This window comes from Pristis pectinata, chromosome 8 (genome assembly GCF_009764475.1).
Source record: "Pristis pectinata isolate sPriPec2 chromosome 8, sPriPec2.1.pri, whole genome shotgun sequence".
Taxonomy (NCBI): domain Eukaryota; kingdom Metazoa; phylum Chordata; class Chondrichthyes; order Rhinopristiformes; family Pristidae; genus Pristis; species Pristis pectinata.
This window is the reverse complement of record NC_067412.1, coordinates 26,363,122-26,382,613: the sequence shown is the minus strand read 5'-3', so window position 1 is coordinate 26,382,613 and position 19,492 is coordinate 26,363,122. Positions and strand designations below refer to the sequence as shown.

General features: G+C 39.1%; 2 protein-coding genes across 2 annotated transcripts in view; one reads left to right on the top strand and one right to left on the bottom strand.

Moving 5' to 3' along the window:
• The window catches only part of radil (Ras association and DIL domains), a gene marked incomplete at its 5' end in the record, with an annotated part of 74,156 nt that extends 64,729 nt beyond the window's left edge, over nt 1–9,427 (top strand). Inside the window, 7 exon segments of the mRNA XM_052021314.1 lie at nt 149–321; nt 1,480–1,630; nt 3,088–3,278; nt 5,863–6,262; nt 8,018–8,157; nt 8,939–9,078; nt 9,328–9,427. Coding sequence (XP_051877274.1) covers nt 149–321; nt 1,480–1,630; nt 3,088–3,278; nt 5,863–6,262; nt 8,018–8,157; nt 8,939–9,078; nt 9,328–9,427 — 1,295 coding nt within the window.
• A 3,644-nt stretch (nt 9,428–13,071) lies between these two features.
• The window catches only part of ap5z1 (adaptor related protein complex 5 subunit zeta 1), a 44,248-nt gene continuing 37,827 nt past the window's right edge, over nt 13,072–19,492 (bottom strand). The window contains exons 16-17 of the mRNA XM_052021517.1: nt 17,822–18,036; nt 13,072–15,243 (exon numbers count right to left, since the gene is read on the bottom strand). Coding sequence (XP_051877477.1) covers nt 14,970–15,243; nt 17,822–18,036 — 489 coding nt within the window. The 3' untranslated portion in view covers nt 13,072–14,969. The remainder of the gene's footprint in view (nt 15,244–17,821; nt 18,037–19,492) is intronic.

Here is a 19,492-nt window from a genome sequence, read left to right as displayed (position 1 = left end):
ACTAAGAGCAAAGTCAATAAATGTTCCATTTCACTGCACTGTCACCAATTAACTTGAAAAGCACCATGTCCACAGAGTGTACAGTTAAGGTAGCGCGACTTCAGGGGTAGCAGCTGATTATCTATCTATGCTTTTTCTTATTGCACAGGCTCAAGGCAACGTTTTTTTCACTGGTCCAAAGGGGAACAGATGCAAGCCAGTCTCCAGCTGTTGCTGGAGTGGATACAAAATGTAGGAATGGGTAACATCGCAGATGAATTTTTTTTCAAATTCAGTAGTGCTGTAAAGCTTCTGGCTATACCAGCGTCTAGTCTCATGCAGGTAATGGAATTAATTGACCTACTTACTCTTGTAGTTACCATTCGCACTACTTTGTTACAGACCAGGGTGACCTACAACAACTTAAGCTACTTTTTATAATGTGGATTTCAATATGCAGGTAGCTAAACAACTAAAATGAAAGGAAATACAATGGGAGAAATGGAACCTATAACTATAGGCTATTGCTTATAGCAGGCAAATTCTATTGATGTGATTGCATCTGGTATATTCAGTGGGAACCAAAGCAACAAATGTGTTTCCATTCCCTGAATTTCTGCAGCAGAGTAATATTTACACAAGGATGATTTCTCTCACTGTTAGGTGAGAGGATGTATTCATATGGCCACTGTTCACATATAAACCATTGCTCTATTAGTTAATTAGCAGAGGCTTTAGGAGCATCCTAAATCCAGTGTTCCATAGCCTTAAAAATTGGTCTGTAATTCCAAGCCACTCTTGTAGTAGTGGTAATCAGTTCTTGAAAATCTAATGAGAGAGTTAGGAGAGTTTTTTGACTTATCTGATAAATATGAATACTTCCAAGCTACACGGAAATTTAGTAACATTTGGGAAAGCCAGTATTGTTCTCTCTGAAGCAGAGAATATTTGGAGGAGATTTAACACATGTTCAAAATTATGACAGGTTTAGATGGGGTAAATAGAGAGAAACTGTTCCCATTAGCAGAATGGTGAAAGGACACAGATTTAAAGTTATTGGCAAAAGATTCAGGTGATGTATGAAAAAGCTGTTTTACTTAGCAAGAGGGTAATGAGAATGACTGGATTACTCTACAAAGAACCAGGACAGATGTGATGTGCCAAATAGTCTCCATCGATAACAATTCTGTGATTCGAAGAAAGGAGTTTGCATTTTCTTACACTGAGGTACCAGTTATCCATAACTTAGTTTGGACTTTTTCCTAAATATGACCTTTACATGGACGTAACCCTGAGATGTACATTCTGACACATCCAAAGATATCTCTGGATGCAATTTATGGATTAAAGATAATACAGTGATGCAGAGATGTCAGAAGATATTGTAATAATTGCTCTCAGTAATATCAGTATAGGAACTGCTATCCAAAACACTCACATTCTCAGTGTTCAACAGCAGTCTCTCTGTGTTGATTTATACTTTGTCATATTTTGTTATAGTGTAGCTGGAGTTGCCTAAGGAGAGAATTCCAGGCCTTAAACCCATCCCAGCTCCTTCACATACTAACGCACCACCAAGCAGCAGCTGGACTGGACCACATAGCAGCGTGGCAGCCAAGTGCTGCGGAGAGGGAAAAGTTGTACAAAACGGGTAAGGTGATGGTTTTAGCAGAGAAGCAGAAATTGTGGTACTAATTTTAAAAATATATATTTCAGAGATTTGCTGTACCAAACAAAATAGAAAAAAAACGAAATATTTACTTTTGCCATAGTGCAAGATTACAGTGTTCTTCCATTGAAAGGAATGGATGTCTGCATAGAAATTTCAAAAGCCTATGAAAATAAATACATTTATATTGTTTATAGAAAACATAATGGTCCAGAAATTTATTAGCGAATGTTTGTTTAACAATGCATGCAATCTGACTGAGATCCTTTGTGAATTTAGTCTGCTGGTTGGATCAGTTGTTTCCCAGGCAGTAAGTTTACTGCGGCTAGTACTCCCAGGTGGTTTTTCTGGCCAAGAACTGACTATTACTAAGTCTGCTTAACTGACAGCATGTTTGGAATGTTGATCTTTTGCTCCTATTAACTCATAAAAAATATGAAGTAAAATCATGCTCTGTGAAGAATTAAGTGGGATCGTAGTTGCAGGATTTTTGTATGCACACCTGATGCAAGCATGTGTGCTTGTGATGCATCAGTTATGATGCTTACTGTGTGCAAAAGTACCTTCAGGAGTCACAGGCACTTACCAAAACTGACCAGGCCTAATTTCCACAATATAGATGGCCATTGCTGGTCACAAGTCTGCAATCTTAGCATTCCAAGTTCAAATGGTGGCATGGACTCATTGCAACAGGGAACAGACTGATTTTCATTTCGTTCCCAGGACTAACAGCTCAATGCTATAAGATGCACATTGATAACACATTTAAAATGGGTATTTCTTTACTGCTGTTTGCTATCTTTCTTCCTCTTCTCTCTGGTCCTCCTGAACAAGAAAGTCATTGTTAGTAATGATTTTCAGAATTACAGTATTGATTACTGATAAATAGCATTCTATAAAATCACCTCAAACTGTTAGGGGATTGTATCATGGTTACTCTGCAAAGGGAATTCCTGTTCAAATTCACCGTGTTGAAATAGATCAGTACTTCCAAGAGTCCACACTGACTCAGAAGGAGCATTCAGCCCATCGTGGTGCTGGCTTTATGCGAGTGCAATCCAGCCAGCTACCTATCGTATTCTGGACTCTCAACACACAATGAATAAAACAAACTTTTCTCATGTCACCTTTAGTTCTTTTGCCAAACACCCTCATTCTGTGTCCCCAAATTCTTGCCCCGTTACCATTTTTCATCAGCTTAGAATAGGCATTGGTCCATTTCCCAAACACCATCAGAGGAAGGTCACAGGAAAATAGATCAAGTGTCCTGGAAGAAAGTGTATGTACCATTCACAAATTCCTATCAGCAGAACAAAAACAAATTCTGGCCCGGGCTGTGATGACCACATCCTGAAAAACAAATACAATATAATATAAAAGTAAAGTTTGAGTGTATCCCTTGTCATGTGATGATCTCCCATATATTTTCTTCTCCACAGAGGACATTCTGTTGAGTTTTGATCAGTATCCTCCTCTGGTGCTGCCCACCAGTAATTTTAAGGTGGACCTGGATGCAGAGATTGTAGATGAAAACATGTACAGACACCTGTTGTACATACGTCACTTTCTTTGGAGCCTGCGCGCCAAATGCCAGTCAACCAACAGATGTGCTACAACCAAGGAATTACAGGTAAAAAAAAATGTTACTAGCACTCTAAGGACAACTGTGTAACTACCTCCTACAAAAATTGCAGCGCATGATGTGAACTGAGAAAGTCTCAATATGCTCTTGTACTTACACAAGTTCCCCGAATGTAAGAAGGATAATATGACACTGCAAGAAGACATAGGCTGGCTGAATGGATAGGCAAGTGACAGATGAAATTTAATACAGAGAAAGGTGAAGCAATACCCATCAGCAGAAAGAATAACATAAGACAATATAGGCACAGGTCTATTGCCTCAATGGTGCTCAGAGTAGAGTGCTTGTTTCAGGAGTCTGGTGTCAGTCTGAAAGATGTTTGCTACATGAATGAATCATAGATGCCTTGGAGCTCGATATCTAAAGATGTACAATCACTAACATTGACTAAATTCTGCAGCTTGATGATTGAGGTTGAAGTGACCCTGGTTCTCGAGAGGAAGCAATAAAAGTTGAACGGTTTTCCTTTCACCTTGTAAATAAGCTCTGTTCCAGCAGGATGCCTGTCGGAAGTGAAATGCAATGTTTCACTGAGGATGTCATGATTTTGGAAAAGCAACATCCTTGCTTGATACCAATCTGCACTGGGCTTGGGTCAGTGGTGAACCTGTCGGTGAGAATCACAGTGCGCATGCCATCATGCAGTGGACATAGAAGGAAATGAATTTCTGCCGAAGTGATGAACTTGTGGCTGCATCAATGCACATATTGACTACAGTACCTTTGACTGAATAAGGAGGCCACTAGTGTATTCTTGGTAGCTACATCTACAAGCGTTAAGCCTATTTATCTGACTTCACGTCATTATCCTCAGGTCTAATGCATGGGTGGTACTCCATCGGGATTGCTCTACACTTTTGCCCTCTTGGACCTGAGCCAAGTGAGGATTACCAGCAGGTTCCCTCGTGAGACACCTGCACACCCATGCAATGTGACCTATCCACTGGCAATTAAAATATAAGAGCATCTTGAACAGGCATTCCAAGGCTCTGGGTGGCTTCTACAACAGCCCTAACAAGGCCTCCTACATTTTCTATCCATATGACTCACTGTGTAACTACCTTCTACAAAAATTGCAGCGCATGATGTGAACTGAGAAAGCCTCAATATTCTTTAGTATTCATGTTACCTTCTGTTTTCTCTGAAAGTGCTTGTAGCATTCATATGATCTGGTCTCAGAGGACCACACCATAATTACTGTTATTTTGGATTTTCTGCTTATGCCCCAATTAAAGCTGTTTTGTTTGTCAGTACTCTTTCCATACTTGTGCTGTCCTGCACATTTCGTCAAATATTAGATCCATGTCAAACAGCTTTGCTTCAATTTTGTCATTTGACAGCTCATACCAAAGCCCAATTTAAAAAAATTGTCTGAAAGTTGCAGGTTTATCCAGTGCCTTTAAGCAGACGACGTAGTCACCCAATTCCAGTCCTTGCACCTGGCTGTATGTGCCAAATGAGTGACTCAAGAAATGAGGGCCCTGGATTAAAATCTCCATTCACAATCTCACCATATCTTTATAGGAGACCTCATCAGTGCTGCTAATAAACTTACTAGCATTTTTACTTTTCCAGCCAATTCCTACCACCAATATTATCTTCCTTTTTTCATATATGGCCACGTGTCTCAATTTTGTGTCTTCTCCCAGAACCTTGACAATATCACTTCCACTTATCACTTGTACTCTGGGCAATCTCCCACTGCTCCAGCACCTGCCATTACCTGGAGGTCCTGTTCTGCTTTCCCTCATACTTGCTTACCGTCTTGCTTCTTCCTTGGCAACAATGTCCTAAACTCATCACCCATCATCCTTAGGTTCTTTTTTATATTGCTCTACTCTATAAGGCAAGTAAACCAGCTGGAGTTTCTAGACAACTCCCAAGTAACAGAAGTGGTTGATACAACAATTTATCCAAAAGGCATACAACAAGAAATAAATGGTCATTAAACACACACACACACACACACACACACACACACACACACACACACACACACACACACACACACACAAAATACAGTTACTTTCTGCCCTGGTCACCAACATGGAAGAGGATTCACCTGGTCATAAAGGGTTAAACTCTCACCACAGATCTGCATTAAACATGAATCATGTACATAATGGGAAATTAAATGCTGCTTTATGTTTTAAGCCAGAGCAATGTCATTTCTATGAATCCAATTGGCCTTTTAATTGTTGTAAAGTGTTCAATCATATTTACAATCAAAGTGATGGATAAAGAAAGTTGATTTAATTACCTGGGATAACCTGAACTGAGTTGTGCATAGAGTAGATTCTCAACAATTTGCATATTGAGAAGCTATAACAATGTAATTTTATTATTTTTGTCAAGCAATAAAGTGGGTTCCACATAACAGGAATCATTGCCTTTTGCACTCATGGCTCAACTGTCTCTGGTTAATTGTCTGGGCTGCTTTGTTTGCAAAATGAACTAAAAACACTAATGTTCTTCTTCCTATCTTTGGATTGGGGCTATCAACATGGTGTGCATTCTAATGTTCCTTCAAGAATGTACGTTGATTGTTATAACTGTGGTTTATTTCTTACAGGCTGAATTTCCAGTTTACTACAACTGCCATGAACTCTCTTCAGGTAACCTGGCAACATTTTCCAATCTTAAGATGCTTAATCAGCAATCAGGCAAAAACAATCACCTAAATAATAATGTTGATGCAGAAAAGGATGGAACAAGGTTGAGCACTTCCTGGGTCAGTGGATCATATGGTGATTTTAACACCTGCCACAACCAACACAACCTGTATCTACAGACTACTCAGGGAAGGCTGAGGGCTCCAGGGAAAAGTATGCAGCCATTTGATCCTTCTTGCCTTTTAACTCTTCCAAGTACACCTCTGAACTTTGATCTTGTACAGACAAATGGATATGGTAGACTTCCATCAAACTCCAGGAGAAACAGTATCTACAGAAGCAGAGCCAATGAGGGAGAAGGTAACTGTCAGGATACTCAACAAAATCCAGTACTGCGGAGTGAACCAAGTACAGCCTGGGAAATGGAAGTAGTGAATATCCTGTAAAGTGGATTGGACCAAAGTTTAGTCAAAATTAAACTGTCCAGTGAAAATGCCAACAAAGTATTTAAAAAAAAAACATTGCATTGGCTTATGGGCTTGCAGATAGCACTCAAATACAGAACAGGAAAGAGAAAATGTAAAGGTTGTGAAATGAAATGCTTACACCATGTTGCACAGGAATTTTTTTTTATCTGTACAAAGCTGAGGGCCTTGGATGAGATGGGACAGGCATCAGACACTTAAATACTCAACCCAGGCCTTTGAACCAGAACTTACTGCCATTGAGGAAGTTGTGGAGAAAATCAGTTGGGCATCAGAGTGGGGAGGTTGGGGAAAGATGTTGTTGTACAAGTGGTGAGGATTGGTGAAATTGAAGGCATCAGGGAAATATGGTTGTAGGGACAATCATGATGGGAAGTTCAGATGGGGAAGTGAGAGTGAAAAATATTAGTTGAGGAGCTGATTGGTGAATAATAAAAAATGTTGGGGAGACGATCAGCACTCCCCTTGCACCACCCTTTCCTCTCCTCCCATCCTCTGCTGCAACAAGAGTTAAATAGCATTCTTTGCAAATTGCTGGGTTGGGATCATGAGCTAGCTGTCAATATTGTTATGGTGGGGGCCAGTTGAACTACACTGTTAAGGGTTTCCCCAATGATTCTTGGGTGCTCTTGCTGAAGATTGCTGTTGGCTGCAATGCAAATTCATATTTATTTTTTTGGATTCATTTAAGTCAATGGGGCAGGATACAGGGTTGGGTGGGAGCACAAGCAGAGTGTACAACAGAGTGCCTGTTTAGTGCTTGTGACCAATGACAAATTTCTACTTGGGTGGTGTTTCTGATATTTAAACCTATTGACAAATCTGAGTTTAATAATGAATGTTATTAGACATAGAAAACCTACAGCACAATTCAGGCCCTTCGGCCCACAAAGCTGTGCCAAACATGTCCCTACCTTAGAAATTACTAAGCTTACCCATAGCCCTCTATTTTTCTCAGCTCCATGTACCTATCCAAAAGTGTCTTAAAAGACCCTATCGTATCCGCCTCCACCACCATTGCCGGCAGCCCATTCCACACACTCACCACTCTGAGTAAAAAAACTTACCCCTGACATCTCCTCTATACCTACTCCCAAGCACCTTAAACCTATGTCCTCTTGTGGCCACCATTTCAGCCCTGGAGAAAAGCCTCTGACTATCTACCCGATCAATGCCTCTCATCATCTTATATACCTCTATCAGGTCCCCCCTCATCCTCCGTCGCTCCAAGGAGAAAAGGCCTAGTTCCCTCAACCTGCTTTCATAAGGCATGCTCTGCATTCCAGGCAGCATCCTTGTAAATCTCCTCTGCACCCTTTCTATGCCTTCCACATCCTTCCTATAGTGAGGTGACCAGAACTGAGCACAGTACTCCAAGTGGGGTCTGACCAGGGTCCTATATTGCTGCAACATTACCTCTTGGCTCCTAAATTCAATTCCATATATTGATATGAGTATATTGATTCCAAATTTGGAATTTAAACCTCATGGTTTCGATTGGTTAAGGAACTGAGCATTCAGAATAATATACTTTCTCCAGAGTCAAATGAAGACCACTGTCCACTAGATGTAAAAATGGCTTGTAGTTATTTGTAACCACCAGGTGAATGCATGCATTTATTTTTGGCAGGAAGAGTATCTGCAACATATGACTTACCAACTCCAACATCTTCCAGCCTGAGCTCCGGTGATGATGATTCATGTTATGTGTTTGCAGTGGAGCTGGGGCGGGGGCCTATTGGTTTAGGAATGGGACTGATTGATGGACTGGTAAGTTAGATGAAATACACTTTCATCTGTAATAGTATCATAGTGTCTATAGTATTAGCTGTAGCTCAGCTAGTAGCACTCTCATTTTGGAATCTGAGGGTTCAAGTCACAGTCCAGGAACTTAAACACAGATGTTTAGGCTGACAGTCCAGGACAGCAGATCAGAGGTGAAGTCTTTTGGATAAGACATTTAGTAATTCCCCTTTGCTCTTTTTAGATGGATGTAAAAGATCCCACGTCACTATGACCTTGCTCCTACCAATTTTATAGCCATTTCCAGCTTCCTATACCACTACTATGACAACATGTAAAAAGAACTTCATTGGCTATAGAGTGCTTTGGGATGTTATGAAAGGTATACGAAAAACCACCAAGTAACAAAATGCTGAAAATACTTAGCAGGTCAGGTAGCATCAGTGGAGGAAAAAAAAGTCAATGGTTTAAGTTAAATAAATGGTCTACATAAACGCATGTCTTCATTTATATTCACAATTACGCAATGAACAGTGTGTAATGATCTATCAGTTTGTACAGCAGATATATTTGAAATTTATACAATTTTGACAAAATTCTAACCAGTTCATTTTGCTTAATCATTAAATGAACTTTGTTTACCATATACAAGACATTTTCCTGAAAAAATGCTTTACAGATAAAGCCACCCATGTGACATGAGCATTACAAATTTCAGCTAGTGTTAGCAAATATTTTGATCACAAACCTTTGTTTGAGTAAAATCATGTATGGTGCATTTTAAACTGGTATTCTCATCTATTTGTAGCATACAACCTTAAAATCCCCAGGGATTTATATCAGAACCCTTCTGCCTGACAGTCCAGCAGCCTCTGATGGGAGATTGGGGATCGGGGACAGAATCCTGGCAGTAAATGGAACCAGCTTAATTGGAGCAGATTATGACAGGTAATCATTGTTGTCAAACTTAAACCACCCCTTTCCTATCTTCCAACATTGAATCCATCCATTAAAGTACCTTCTCCCTCTGTCTCCTTATGACCTAAAATTACTGCAGGATCAGATTTGTGTTTTGCTGGCTCCTCTTGTAGATGCAATTTTAGAATATACACACAGTTGACTGAGATGTAATGCTAAAACATATTGAAGTCCAGGAGTTCCTGATTTCAGGACCTAATTTCTTGCTTCTAATTGCAGTGCAGTTAACCTGATCCGCTCAGCAGGTGAGAGACCACGATTCCTTGTTGCTAAGTCAGATTTCCTAATTGCTGAGAAGATCAGTGCATCAGCCTGTTAGTTCTCGGTTATTGGACATCACTTACACATAAAGGGATGAAGAGAAGTAATGTTTAAGCAACATATTTAAGCAACAATTGGTTGACGGATGGTGGTGAAATTGCATTGTAGCTGTTCAAGCTTTACCTCCTAAACTCAGTAATAAGATATTAAAAGTTTATACAAAACAATTATTCTTTTAAATCACTTTTTGCCAAAATATGATTCGTATATGGAGGATTGATTAAAAGCAGCAACCACAAAAGGCTCAAAATCAGCTCAAACCTTCCAAGAATTTTATTCATACTAAGATAATTTTCTTAAAAGCCACTTGCGCCAAACTCTTAAGCGGTGTCCTGATGGCTGTCCATCTGAGAATAATTGTAGAGCTTAATAAAAGTTATGTGCATGGTCAGTGCTCCCATTTTGTTTTTAAGTTCCTCTTGATTTAAACTTACTCAGTTTAGACCTGGATTCCTAGGTTTTGCCTTAGAGATTGAGAGAGATTTAAACTAGGAAACAAAGGAAAAATGAACTCTTACAATAACAGTTTTAGAACTTGCCCCTTTAAAAAGACTGCACTAGAATCAGCTTGGCCCAGGGATGGCACTCTCATTTGAACAAGAGGCTTGTGGATTTAAGACCACTATGAGATTTTCATAGTCTAGCTGATAATAATGTTCTGTATTTAATGCACCCAGTTAAGTATTTAACAGGAAGTTACCCATTCTACACTGCTGCATAAACGTAATATTCCCTAAGGCCTTCTAACAAAGGTTTTAACCTTCTCAGTTTTCAAAACTAGAAGCTATTTCAAGAAAATATTGTCCTACACTAATAAACTGTCAGTTTCATTGCCGTATCATGACAAAATCCAAGTCGAATGAAAAACCCAAGTCAGGTTTTGCCAGGAATTTTTAACAATTTGTAACAGTCCAATCTCTGCTGCAGTGATCACTGTAATAAAATCTTCAATTACTGAGTAAATTGATATATAAATTAGACCAAAGATATAAAATTGTTGCTACATTTTGAAGTGTTGGATTAAATGGGCCTAACCTGGTTGGATTGAATCTTTAATTAGTTTAACTTCAACATTTCCATTCTAGTACATACTGATGTAGGAGCCAATCCCTCTTAATACTCTAATGGAACAAGCTGGTCAGTCAGGACCAAAGAGGAAAATGTTCCAATGAGTTTATAGCACATTTAATAGTTGTTCCACCAATAAATGACTGTTTTGTAAAAATAATATCAATTGTACATTAATGGTATCCTATAGAATTAAAATTCTTAATGTATGTTAACCTGATACCAATTTATGGCACCTGACTGAATGACAATAGGATTTTAAGGATTAGTGAAATACATTTTACTTAAATATATACATAGATAATAATTACAAGATTTACATTGCTACCTTATATCAAATTTCTCTCCCCCCACAGTCCTAAATTTAATCTGGTACAACCTGCAGTTTCAACTAGAAAAAGCCCTGCTTACACAACTGTAAGATAGCCATGTTAAGAATCCTTTACAGAGTGATGCTTTACCATTTTTAAGAAGTCCAGAGGTATCAAATGTGTTCAGTTTAAAGAGTACTTGCAAAATTTCTACCTGTCAGCAGTTACAAAACAGAAGATGCTGGAAGTATTCAGCAGATCAGGCTGCATCTGTAGAGAGGGAGTTTATTTTCAGGTCAATGGCTTTTCATCAGAAATTTCAGCAACTACAATTACGTTTTGAAAGCATAGGTTTTGAGAAAGACAGTTGGAAACTCTTTGCTTCTTAAGTTCAAACCTCTGCCCCTCATCTGATCCAACTGACGAGACTGCTGTGAGAGCTGGCACAGACTTGATGAGCCAAATTGCATCCACCTACATCTCAAGAAAATATGAAAAATTAGAAGACCAAGATTAATCCTTAGGACAGGACTTTGATATTTTGACATTCAAGTGCTGATAGAGAATGCCATATCCTCTGTGTTCAGGGTAAAGATCTCCCATTTGAAAAAGGGGACCCCAAGTCACCTGATCAACCCATCTTTAATAACAGTACAAAACAATTAAATGGATGTTCATTTCATTGCTCTTTATTGGGTCTAGATGTGTACACAATGGTTGTAACATTTGCCCAAAAGTAACAGCAACTGTATTGAAATTCACTTTACGGGAGGCTTGAGAGAACTGATAAGATACTGGAGAAACACTGGGGCCTGGTTTCCCTGCACATTTGCTCCCAGATACATCAATAAGCTGGCTGCAAACAAACTGCTTCTTAAAAGGTTGCCAGAAATGTGAGAATTGCATAATTATTGTAACTGATTTAGATTTTTGGGGCCTGGGACAAAGAGAAAAATGTGTGACTCTCACATCCTATTGTGGATACAACTCGCCAACTGTATAAACAGAAGTTTCCCAGGAATACCACAGTCCTCAAAATAACAATCAATCATTTACTCAAGTTTTTTTTTAAAAGAGCCAAAAAAGCCCCAGCTTTCAATGTTTTGTACTTGGTTTGAAACTATTCTGTAGATGTGGCGTTAATCTAGGTTTTGAACATTTTTATAAACAAATTCAGTAAGAAACAAGCATTCATGGTGGTCAGAGCCCATATAGACAGCTAGTTAACACTCAAGAGAGTTCTTGAATTTTCATTTTAAAAATCAGGTATTACAAGAAGCAGAGATCTTACTTTATGGTTATCTTTGGGGCATTGCCATTGAGACAATATCGTTTTTCAAACAAATGTTTAAAAATTACCCTTTATCCTCTCAAAAAGAAATTAAACTTCAATTAAATCAGAAAATAAATTTGAAATTTTATATGCACAAGTTAGGTAAGAGATTATTGACAGCTAAATATAAGGGAGTATTACAGTTAATGTGAATATGTAACTATGTAAATGTATAGAGTTAGATTTAACTCACATTTTAATAGACATTTTAATAGTTAATGTCTCTCACATGCATGACTTACCCAAATTTCAGTAATTCTGTGTGGATAAACAGGTGCCATAAGTTCAAGAATTCAAAAGGATACATTTTACATGTTTGAACACCAATCACATTTCCAACTCTGGATGATTAATAATGACCTTTCTAAATTAAAACTCCCAAGTAATTAGGAGGAGCAAGTTAATCAGACTTGCCTGTATTGAGTTTTGAATTTGTATCGTGAAGTACATATCAGAACTGTTTTAAAACAAACAAGCTACACCATTAATTGCTCTTGCTATTAAAATAATTTCTTTCAGTATTACAACCATAATTTTACCTCCATTATCATGTATGTTAATGTGTTCAAATAATATATTTTATAACTTAATGACTTATTATATAGGAATGTTCAGAATATATTTCAAATGTATACTCAAATAATGTAAGCTTTAAATGCATCAATTTCTGAAAAATTCTATGCAAAATAAAAACTACTTTTCATGGATTAATCAGTATCTTGTATTCTTTGCAAGTATTTTTATCCAGTGTGTTTATTACACTGTGTAAAGTTAAGCACTTCTCTACGCGGCCACTGTAGGAATGTAAAGGGGCAGAGGGCTCTGTACTGTCAGCCTCGGTTAACCATACTTAACCATGATCTGGGAGCACTTGGGCACTGCAGTTAGTCTCAGTAAGTATCTTATTAGGGTTGTAAACTGGAAGACAATATTCCTACTCTTGATAATGTCCCAGTCAGCTGGACATTGCCGCGCTACCTGTCCTTCATGAAAAAGTTCTTGCAGACCAATACCTTTGACCACAAGTCCATCAGGCAGTGGTCAGCACGGAACATCCTGCAGACACTGCAGAAGGACTTGATGGATAGTGTGGGGTGGTTCCCTGAGCAGACTGTCCAGACCATCTGGCAGCACTGCGAGATGTCCGTAGGGGAATGCTGCTGACTGGCACATTCCAGGCTGCAGGAGTAAGTGCTGAGGGACACACTGAAGCTGGGTGCAGCCAATGCAAAGGCTCGGTGGGGAAGGACTACAAGTTTAGGGTTCTTCTGCCACTGGAGAGGGAGGGGCAGGGTCAGGTGAGAAAGCCCCTTAAATATGGTATATGGGACTGGGTAGCCCCCAGGGAGCCACACGTGGCATCGGTGCTGTTTTTTATATAAAAAGGTAACACTAATGAACGATCTGTACAAGAATGTAAAGGCTTACACTGTTTTATAATTGTATATAGTTTGTCTTTTATTATGAATAAAGTTTATTTTGGAAAAAAAACAATACAGTGACCTTGGCTGGAAGGAAGAGGCCGGTGAAGTCAGCATAGGATGATCTGTAATTCCCTCTGCCAATTTCAGCTGTCCATTGAAATTTCATACCTAAACACACAGGTGAGGTTCCCAAAGAAAACTGCATTTACAACCCAATGATGTGACAATATTTCAACTTCAGGATTGGGTTGGGGCAGCTGTATTGATTGAAAAGAAAAAATAACCCTTGTAAGAAGACTCAGCTTAAACTTGCAGGTTGTAAGCCCTCTAATGAGTATAAAATCATTTTCAACAACAAAACAAATTGTAATTTAGCTGTTAAGTATAATTGTCTACTAAAAAGAAAAAAAAGATATAGAACATACTTGTGTCATGATACGTGATTTTTGACTCCAATTTGCAGATTGACCCAAATTATAACCTTCACGAGTCTCTGAATTGAAAAATGATCACATTTAAGGATCAATCAAATCTGCATTTACAAGTAGGCATAGGAGATAAAGGAATAGGTATCAAGTACAAATTAACAATATGTCACCTTACCAAAAAATACAAACTGTAAAAAAATGTTGCCTTACATTGATGATATGGACTTACAGAAGCAACACAAGTACCCTTTTTTAGATGTTGAGTCTAGTTGCAGAGAAGGAAAAGTAACCTATCTGGAGCAGAGATGTTATTAGGCCACCAAGAATACTACCATAATCAAAGAGTTCACTGACACTTTAACTCAAGTTCCCACATGCCCAATTAAGAACCCCTAACATAAATTGTTTATTCCTCAGTTATCTTGGAATATCATAGATCCCTCATAGTAGATAACCACATGACACAAAGAAAGTTTAAACCCCATTTTGTACACAGGCAATTGGCATCAATCACATGCTGATGTGTATAACCATATCTTGAATACACTCCGATTAATTGAGAGTGATTAAACAGAGGTTGCAGATGCAGGCAGTTTTCAGTGCTCCCTTGAAATAGGTTTCTGAAATAAGAGATATGTTAATCAGCTTTTATTAAATGAGAGAAAAAAAACAAAATGAAACCCTCGTACGAGTAAGACTTGGAAACATAAGTTTATGTATGGGTGACCTTAATCTATATTTGTAATCTGTATTTTTTCCAATTCAGAACATCCATTTATGATTCTGACACAAAAAAGTTGTCAACCAGACCAAACCAAAGGAAAGGTCAACCTGTTAAACAGTCAAACAATAGCCATTCACTTCATAACTCTCCATAGTAGACATCTCTGTTACCAGGCTTCTTGAAGAACTGAAGACAAGTTAAACAACTGTCACATTTGGAACTCTAACACACAAGTTAATATGTCCAAAGATCCTATACAGGGAATCCAGGTGCTGGTTCTCTCTGCAGCATCTTGCTGATAGTCCTCATGGTGAGGGGTAGTGAAGCATTTGTATCTTTGTACCACTTTGGGCTGGCAATGTCTGCAGAAGGACCCAGTATGAGCTGAGCTACATTTGGAGCTTTCAGCAGATTGTTGAGTTCATTGGCACGGGCCAGGATTTCCTGAATATCATCCTCACTGTACAAGGAGGAAATCAAAGCACTTCGAACAAATGACCTCATCTTGGACAGGAACAGAGAGACCCTGAAGAGAAAATAAGGCTTGGGGTCAGTGAAGGTAGTTTTATTTTTCATCAGGTCCATTTTTTATTGACAAATGAAGATATCATCACTAATTCTTCACAAACTCTTTCCTTTAAAAAAAATCATTTACTTTTAGAATGCAAACAAGTGCAAAGAACTCTGTGAAGAACCAGCAAAGAAATCTATCAACTCCATAACTGAAAATATATCACAGAATCAAACTTTCCTTCAATAGATTCATCATGAAATTATTTTACTGGATTCATTTTCACGCCTTTGTTTCTGAAGGGGAATAATCAATGAAAATGAACTTTATACATAGTGATTAGGCTAAATACTATAGCCATTATTATGCATGGACACACAGAAACATTGGGTTAATAGAATTCCTTTCTAACATTTAAAAGGAATGAAATGGATAAGTTCACATTTATAAATCTACAGAAAAATCCAGAATGCAGTTTATGGACTCCACTTGAGTTATCTGTACTTAAAACTGAAAATTTAAATCAGGGGTTTGGTACTCAAAACACAGGAGTCTCAGTCTGCCAACTTAATCCCTATGCTTTTCATGAGTTGTAAATGGTCGTAACATTTTTGAAATTAATTTTAGTATTGTATTGTTCTTGACTGAGAGGAGAATATAGGAAGAAACACTTAAGTGTTAGTGATCCATGGGGTAAGCTGTAGACAATGTAGTCTGGTTGACAGACTGAGGGAGGGCAATTAGAAACTAATATGAACAAAGGAATGTAAAAGCTGTGACATGTAGAGCTGTAGAGAATGCCAAGCAGGTCAGGCCATGTAAGTAGAAAGAAAAACTGATCTGCAGCAGAAATGGCCAGATCTCTCACAAACAGATAAAGCGAGCTAACTGAAGCTGTTGAATTCAGATTTAGTTTGGAATGTTACAAAGGAAGTTGAGGTGCTGTTCCTCAAGTTCCCTTTGGGCCTCAGTATATCAGTGTAGGAGGCCACAAACCGATAGGACAAGAGTGGGGTGGATAGTTAAAGTGACAGGCAACTGGAAGCTCAGGGTTGGCTCTGCAGATTGAAAGCAAGTGCTCCACACAATTGTCACCCAATCTGGTTTCTCCAATGCAGAGGAGCCCACACTGTGAGCATTAGGTTAAAGGGAGTGCAGGTGAATTGCCGCTTTGCCTGGAAGGATCGTTTGGATCCCCGGATGGTGGGAAGGGAAGAGTTGAAAGGACAGGCGTAATGTCTCCTGCAGTTTCATGAGAAAGTGCCATAGGGAGGGGAATGGTTGGTGGAGATGGAAGTGTGGGTCAGAGAGTTTATTAGTCTCTTCAGAATGCTGAAAGGGGAGGGGAAGATATGTCACATCTGGGCATGTTGCAGCCTGCTAGATTCAATATTAAATTCAACAACTTCAGGTAACTTGTTTTCTCTGTATCAAAACCAACCAGTTCTGCTGTAGATCATCCATCTGTAACATTGACTCTATTGGTCTCTCTCCACCAGCAGGGTGTGACATACTGAGCTCTGCAATTCACAGCTCTTACATTCCTTTGGTTTCGTTTTCCACTTCTCTATCTTCCCTTGTTAATCTGTCTGCCACATTACCTCTTCAACAGTTTATCCCCTCCCCCACCCTCTCTGCAACTTAAAGTTAACTGGTTTTCTCTCTCTACCAGTTCTAATGAAGAAGCTTCTACACAATGCTGCTTAACTTGCTGAATCTTTCTAGCATTTACTGTTTTTACTTCAAACTTCCAACATCTGCAATTTTTTGATCTGCGAGGACTGAAAAAAAAATGTGATCGCAGATGGGGAAACCAATAACTGATACTCTGTTTTCCATCTACTCCATTCCCCTTTTTTTTGGAATGTGGACATCTCTGGCAAGGTCAGCATTCGCTGCCCATCCCTAATTGCCCTTGAGAAGGTGGTGGCAAGCCATCATCCTGAATGGCTGGAGTCTTACTGCTGCAGGTACTCCCATATTGCAGCTGGGTAAAGAATTCTAGGATTCAGACTTGGCAACAATAAACATTTCCAGACCAGGACAGTGTGTGATTCAGAGAAAAACTTGCAGGTGGAGGAGTCCCCATTTCTACATTAAAACATGGCAATTTTTCTCCAATTTTGCTTAGGTGGTGTCGAAGGGCTAGGAATGGGTTGCGCTTCACACTCGTCCCGAGCAAAAATCACACAAAAACACAAGAGAAGACCACTTATTCCATTGTGTCTATGCTTCTCCCCCATGCCCTCTAATTCTCATTTCTCTGCTTATTTGCTCATGACCTAGCATCTTTTCCCCTCAAATATTATTCTGATCCATTTTTGGACGTTACTACTTCCACAACTCTTAAAAGCAACACATTTCAGATGTTAATCTGCTGCATAAGTAAATCTCACCTCCCCTATTGTTTTATCCCAAGGACCTTAAGTCTGTATCCTTTGGTTATCAGCCCAGCTACCAGTGCAAACACTTTCTCCTTATTTAAAATATAATGTAATTGTGAAAATAGCTGTACAGTGCTGATGAATTAATTTTAAATTGTTGAGTAACCCCCACCACATCATCCTTTCTAGTAATGAACTAGACGGAGTACCTTGGAATCAGGTCTTGGCTCCGAGATGCTAATTTTGCCAGTGTCGTCATGAGAACTGTGATAACCCGTGGCGAGCACTTGAGGACGCTGGCAGAGGCTCGCAGCTGTATGATCTCAAAAAGCAAAGCTTCCAGAGTTTCGAAGAACTTGGTGATTTGTTCAACTGTGCAACGTCTGTCGTAAGACAAAGATAAATACTCTCCTATCGCCCAAACCTGAAAGTACAAAACCATGTTGTTTACTCAATTGGCACCATAACTGTTGCTTGTTGAGAAGTCAATGAATTAAATCTTTAGCTCTGCTCCTCCCTCCACAGATGCTGGCCGACCTGTTCCAAACCTCCAGTATTGTGTTTAAATTTACATTAGCCTGGAGATTTCACTGAAAGCACCTTTTGTTCATATCTTGAAACAGCTGCTCATTCGTCATTCTGGAATCAGTTACCCTGTGACCAGGAAACTTGGTGCATCTGGTCCAGAGAGACAGATGCATGCACAAATCACCAGACAGTTAGATGGGGTGGCCATTTCCCAACAATCAATCCCTTCCCGTTATGAAAAGATATAGAAACATAGAAAAACTACAGCACAATTCAGGCCCTTCGGCCCACAAAGCTGTGCTGAACATGTCCCTACCCTAGAAATTACTAGGCTTACCCATAGCCCTCTATTTTACTCAGCTCCATGTACCTATCTAACAGTCTCTTGAAAGACCCTATCGTATCCGCCTCCACTACCGTTTCTGGCAGCCCATTCCACGCACTCACCACTCTCTGAGTAAAAAACTTACCCCTGACATCTCCTCTATATCTACTCCCCAGCACCTTAAACCTATGTCCTCCTGTGGCCACCATTTCAGCCCTGGGGAAAAGCCTCTGACTATCTACCCGATCAATACCTCTCATCATCTTATACACCTCTATCAGGTCCCCCCTCATCCTCCGTCTCTCCAAGGAGAAAAGGCCGAGTTCCCTCAACCTGCTTTCATAAGGCATGCTCCACATTCCAGGTAGCATCCTTGTAAATCTCCTCTGCACCCTCTCTATGGCTTCCACATCTTTCCTGTAGTGAGGTGACCAGAACTGAGCATAATACTCAAATACTATAGTATAGGAAACATGACAAGCAATTTTCCTAAAGTCTTACAAGAAACTATGCAGCAATAATCTGATAATCAGTTTCAGTGATAACAATTAAGAGATAAACATTGGCCAGGACACCAGTGAGAGTTCTGTCACGTTTATTTACACAGTTATGTGGGATCTTTTACAGTCACCTGAGAGGGCAAAATTGGATTTGGTTTAATGTCGTATGTATTTATTTAAGTTATATTTATATCTGATAAAGACAACTGGTTTCACAGGTGAATATACTTCATAATAGTGCAAATTCATTAGCCATTGAGCACTTTTAAACACAGGTAAAGAAAAAGCTATACAAAGTGTTGGAAAATAAAAATTGCCAAAAATAGCACGTCTGTCAGCATTTGTGTGGCCTGGCCTGCTGAATATTTCTACATATTCTGGTCTTATTTTATATCTCCAGCATCCACAGTATTTTGTTTTATGTGGCTTCAGCCTTGACTAAGTAGGCAGCAATCTTAACTTAAACAGCTGTGGGCTCAAATCACATACAAGAGATTTAGGCTTAAAAATCTACAATGCCTTCCAAT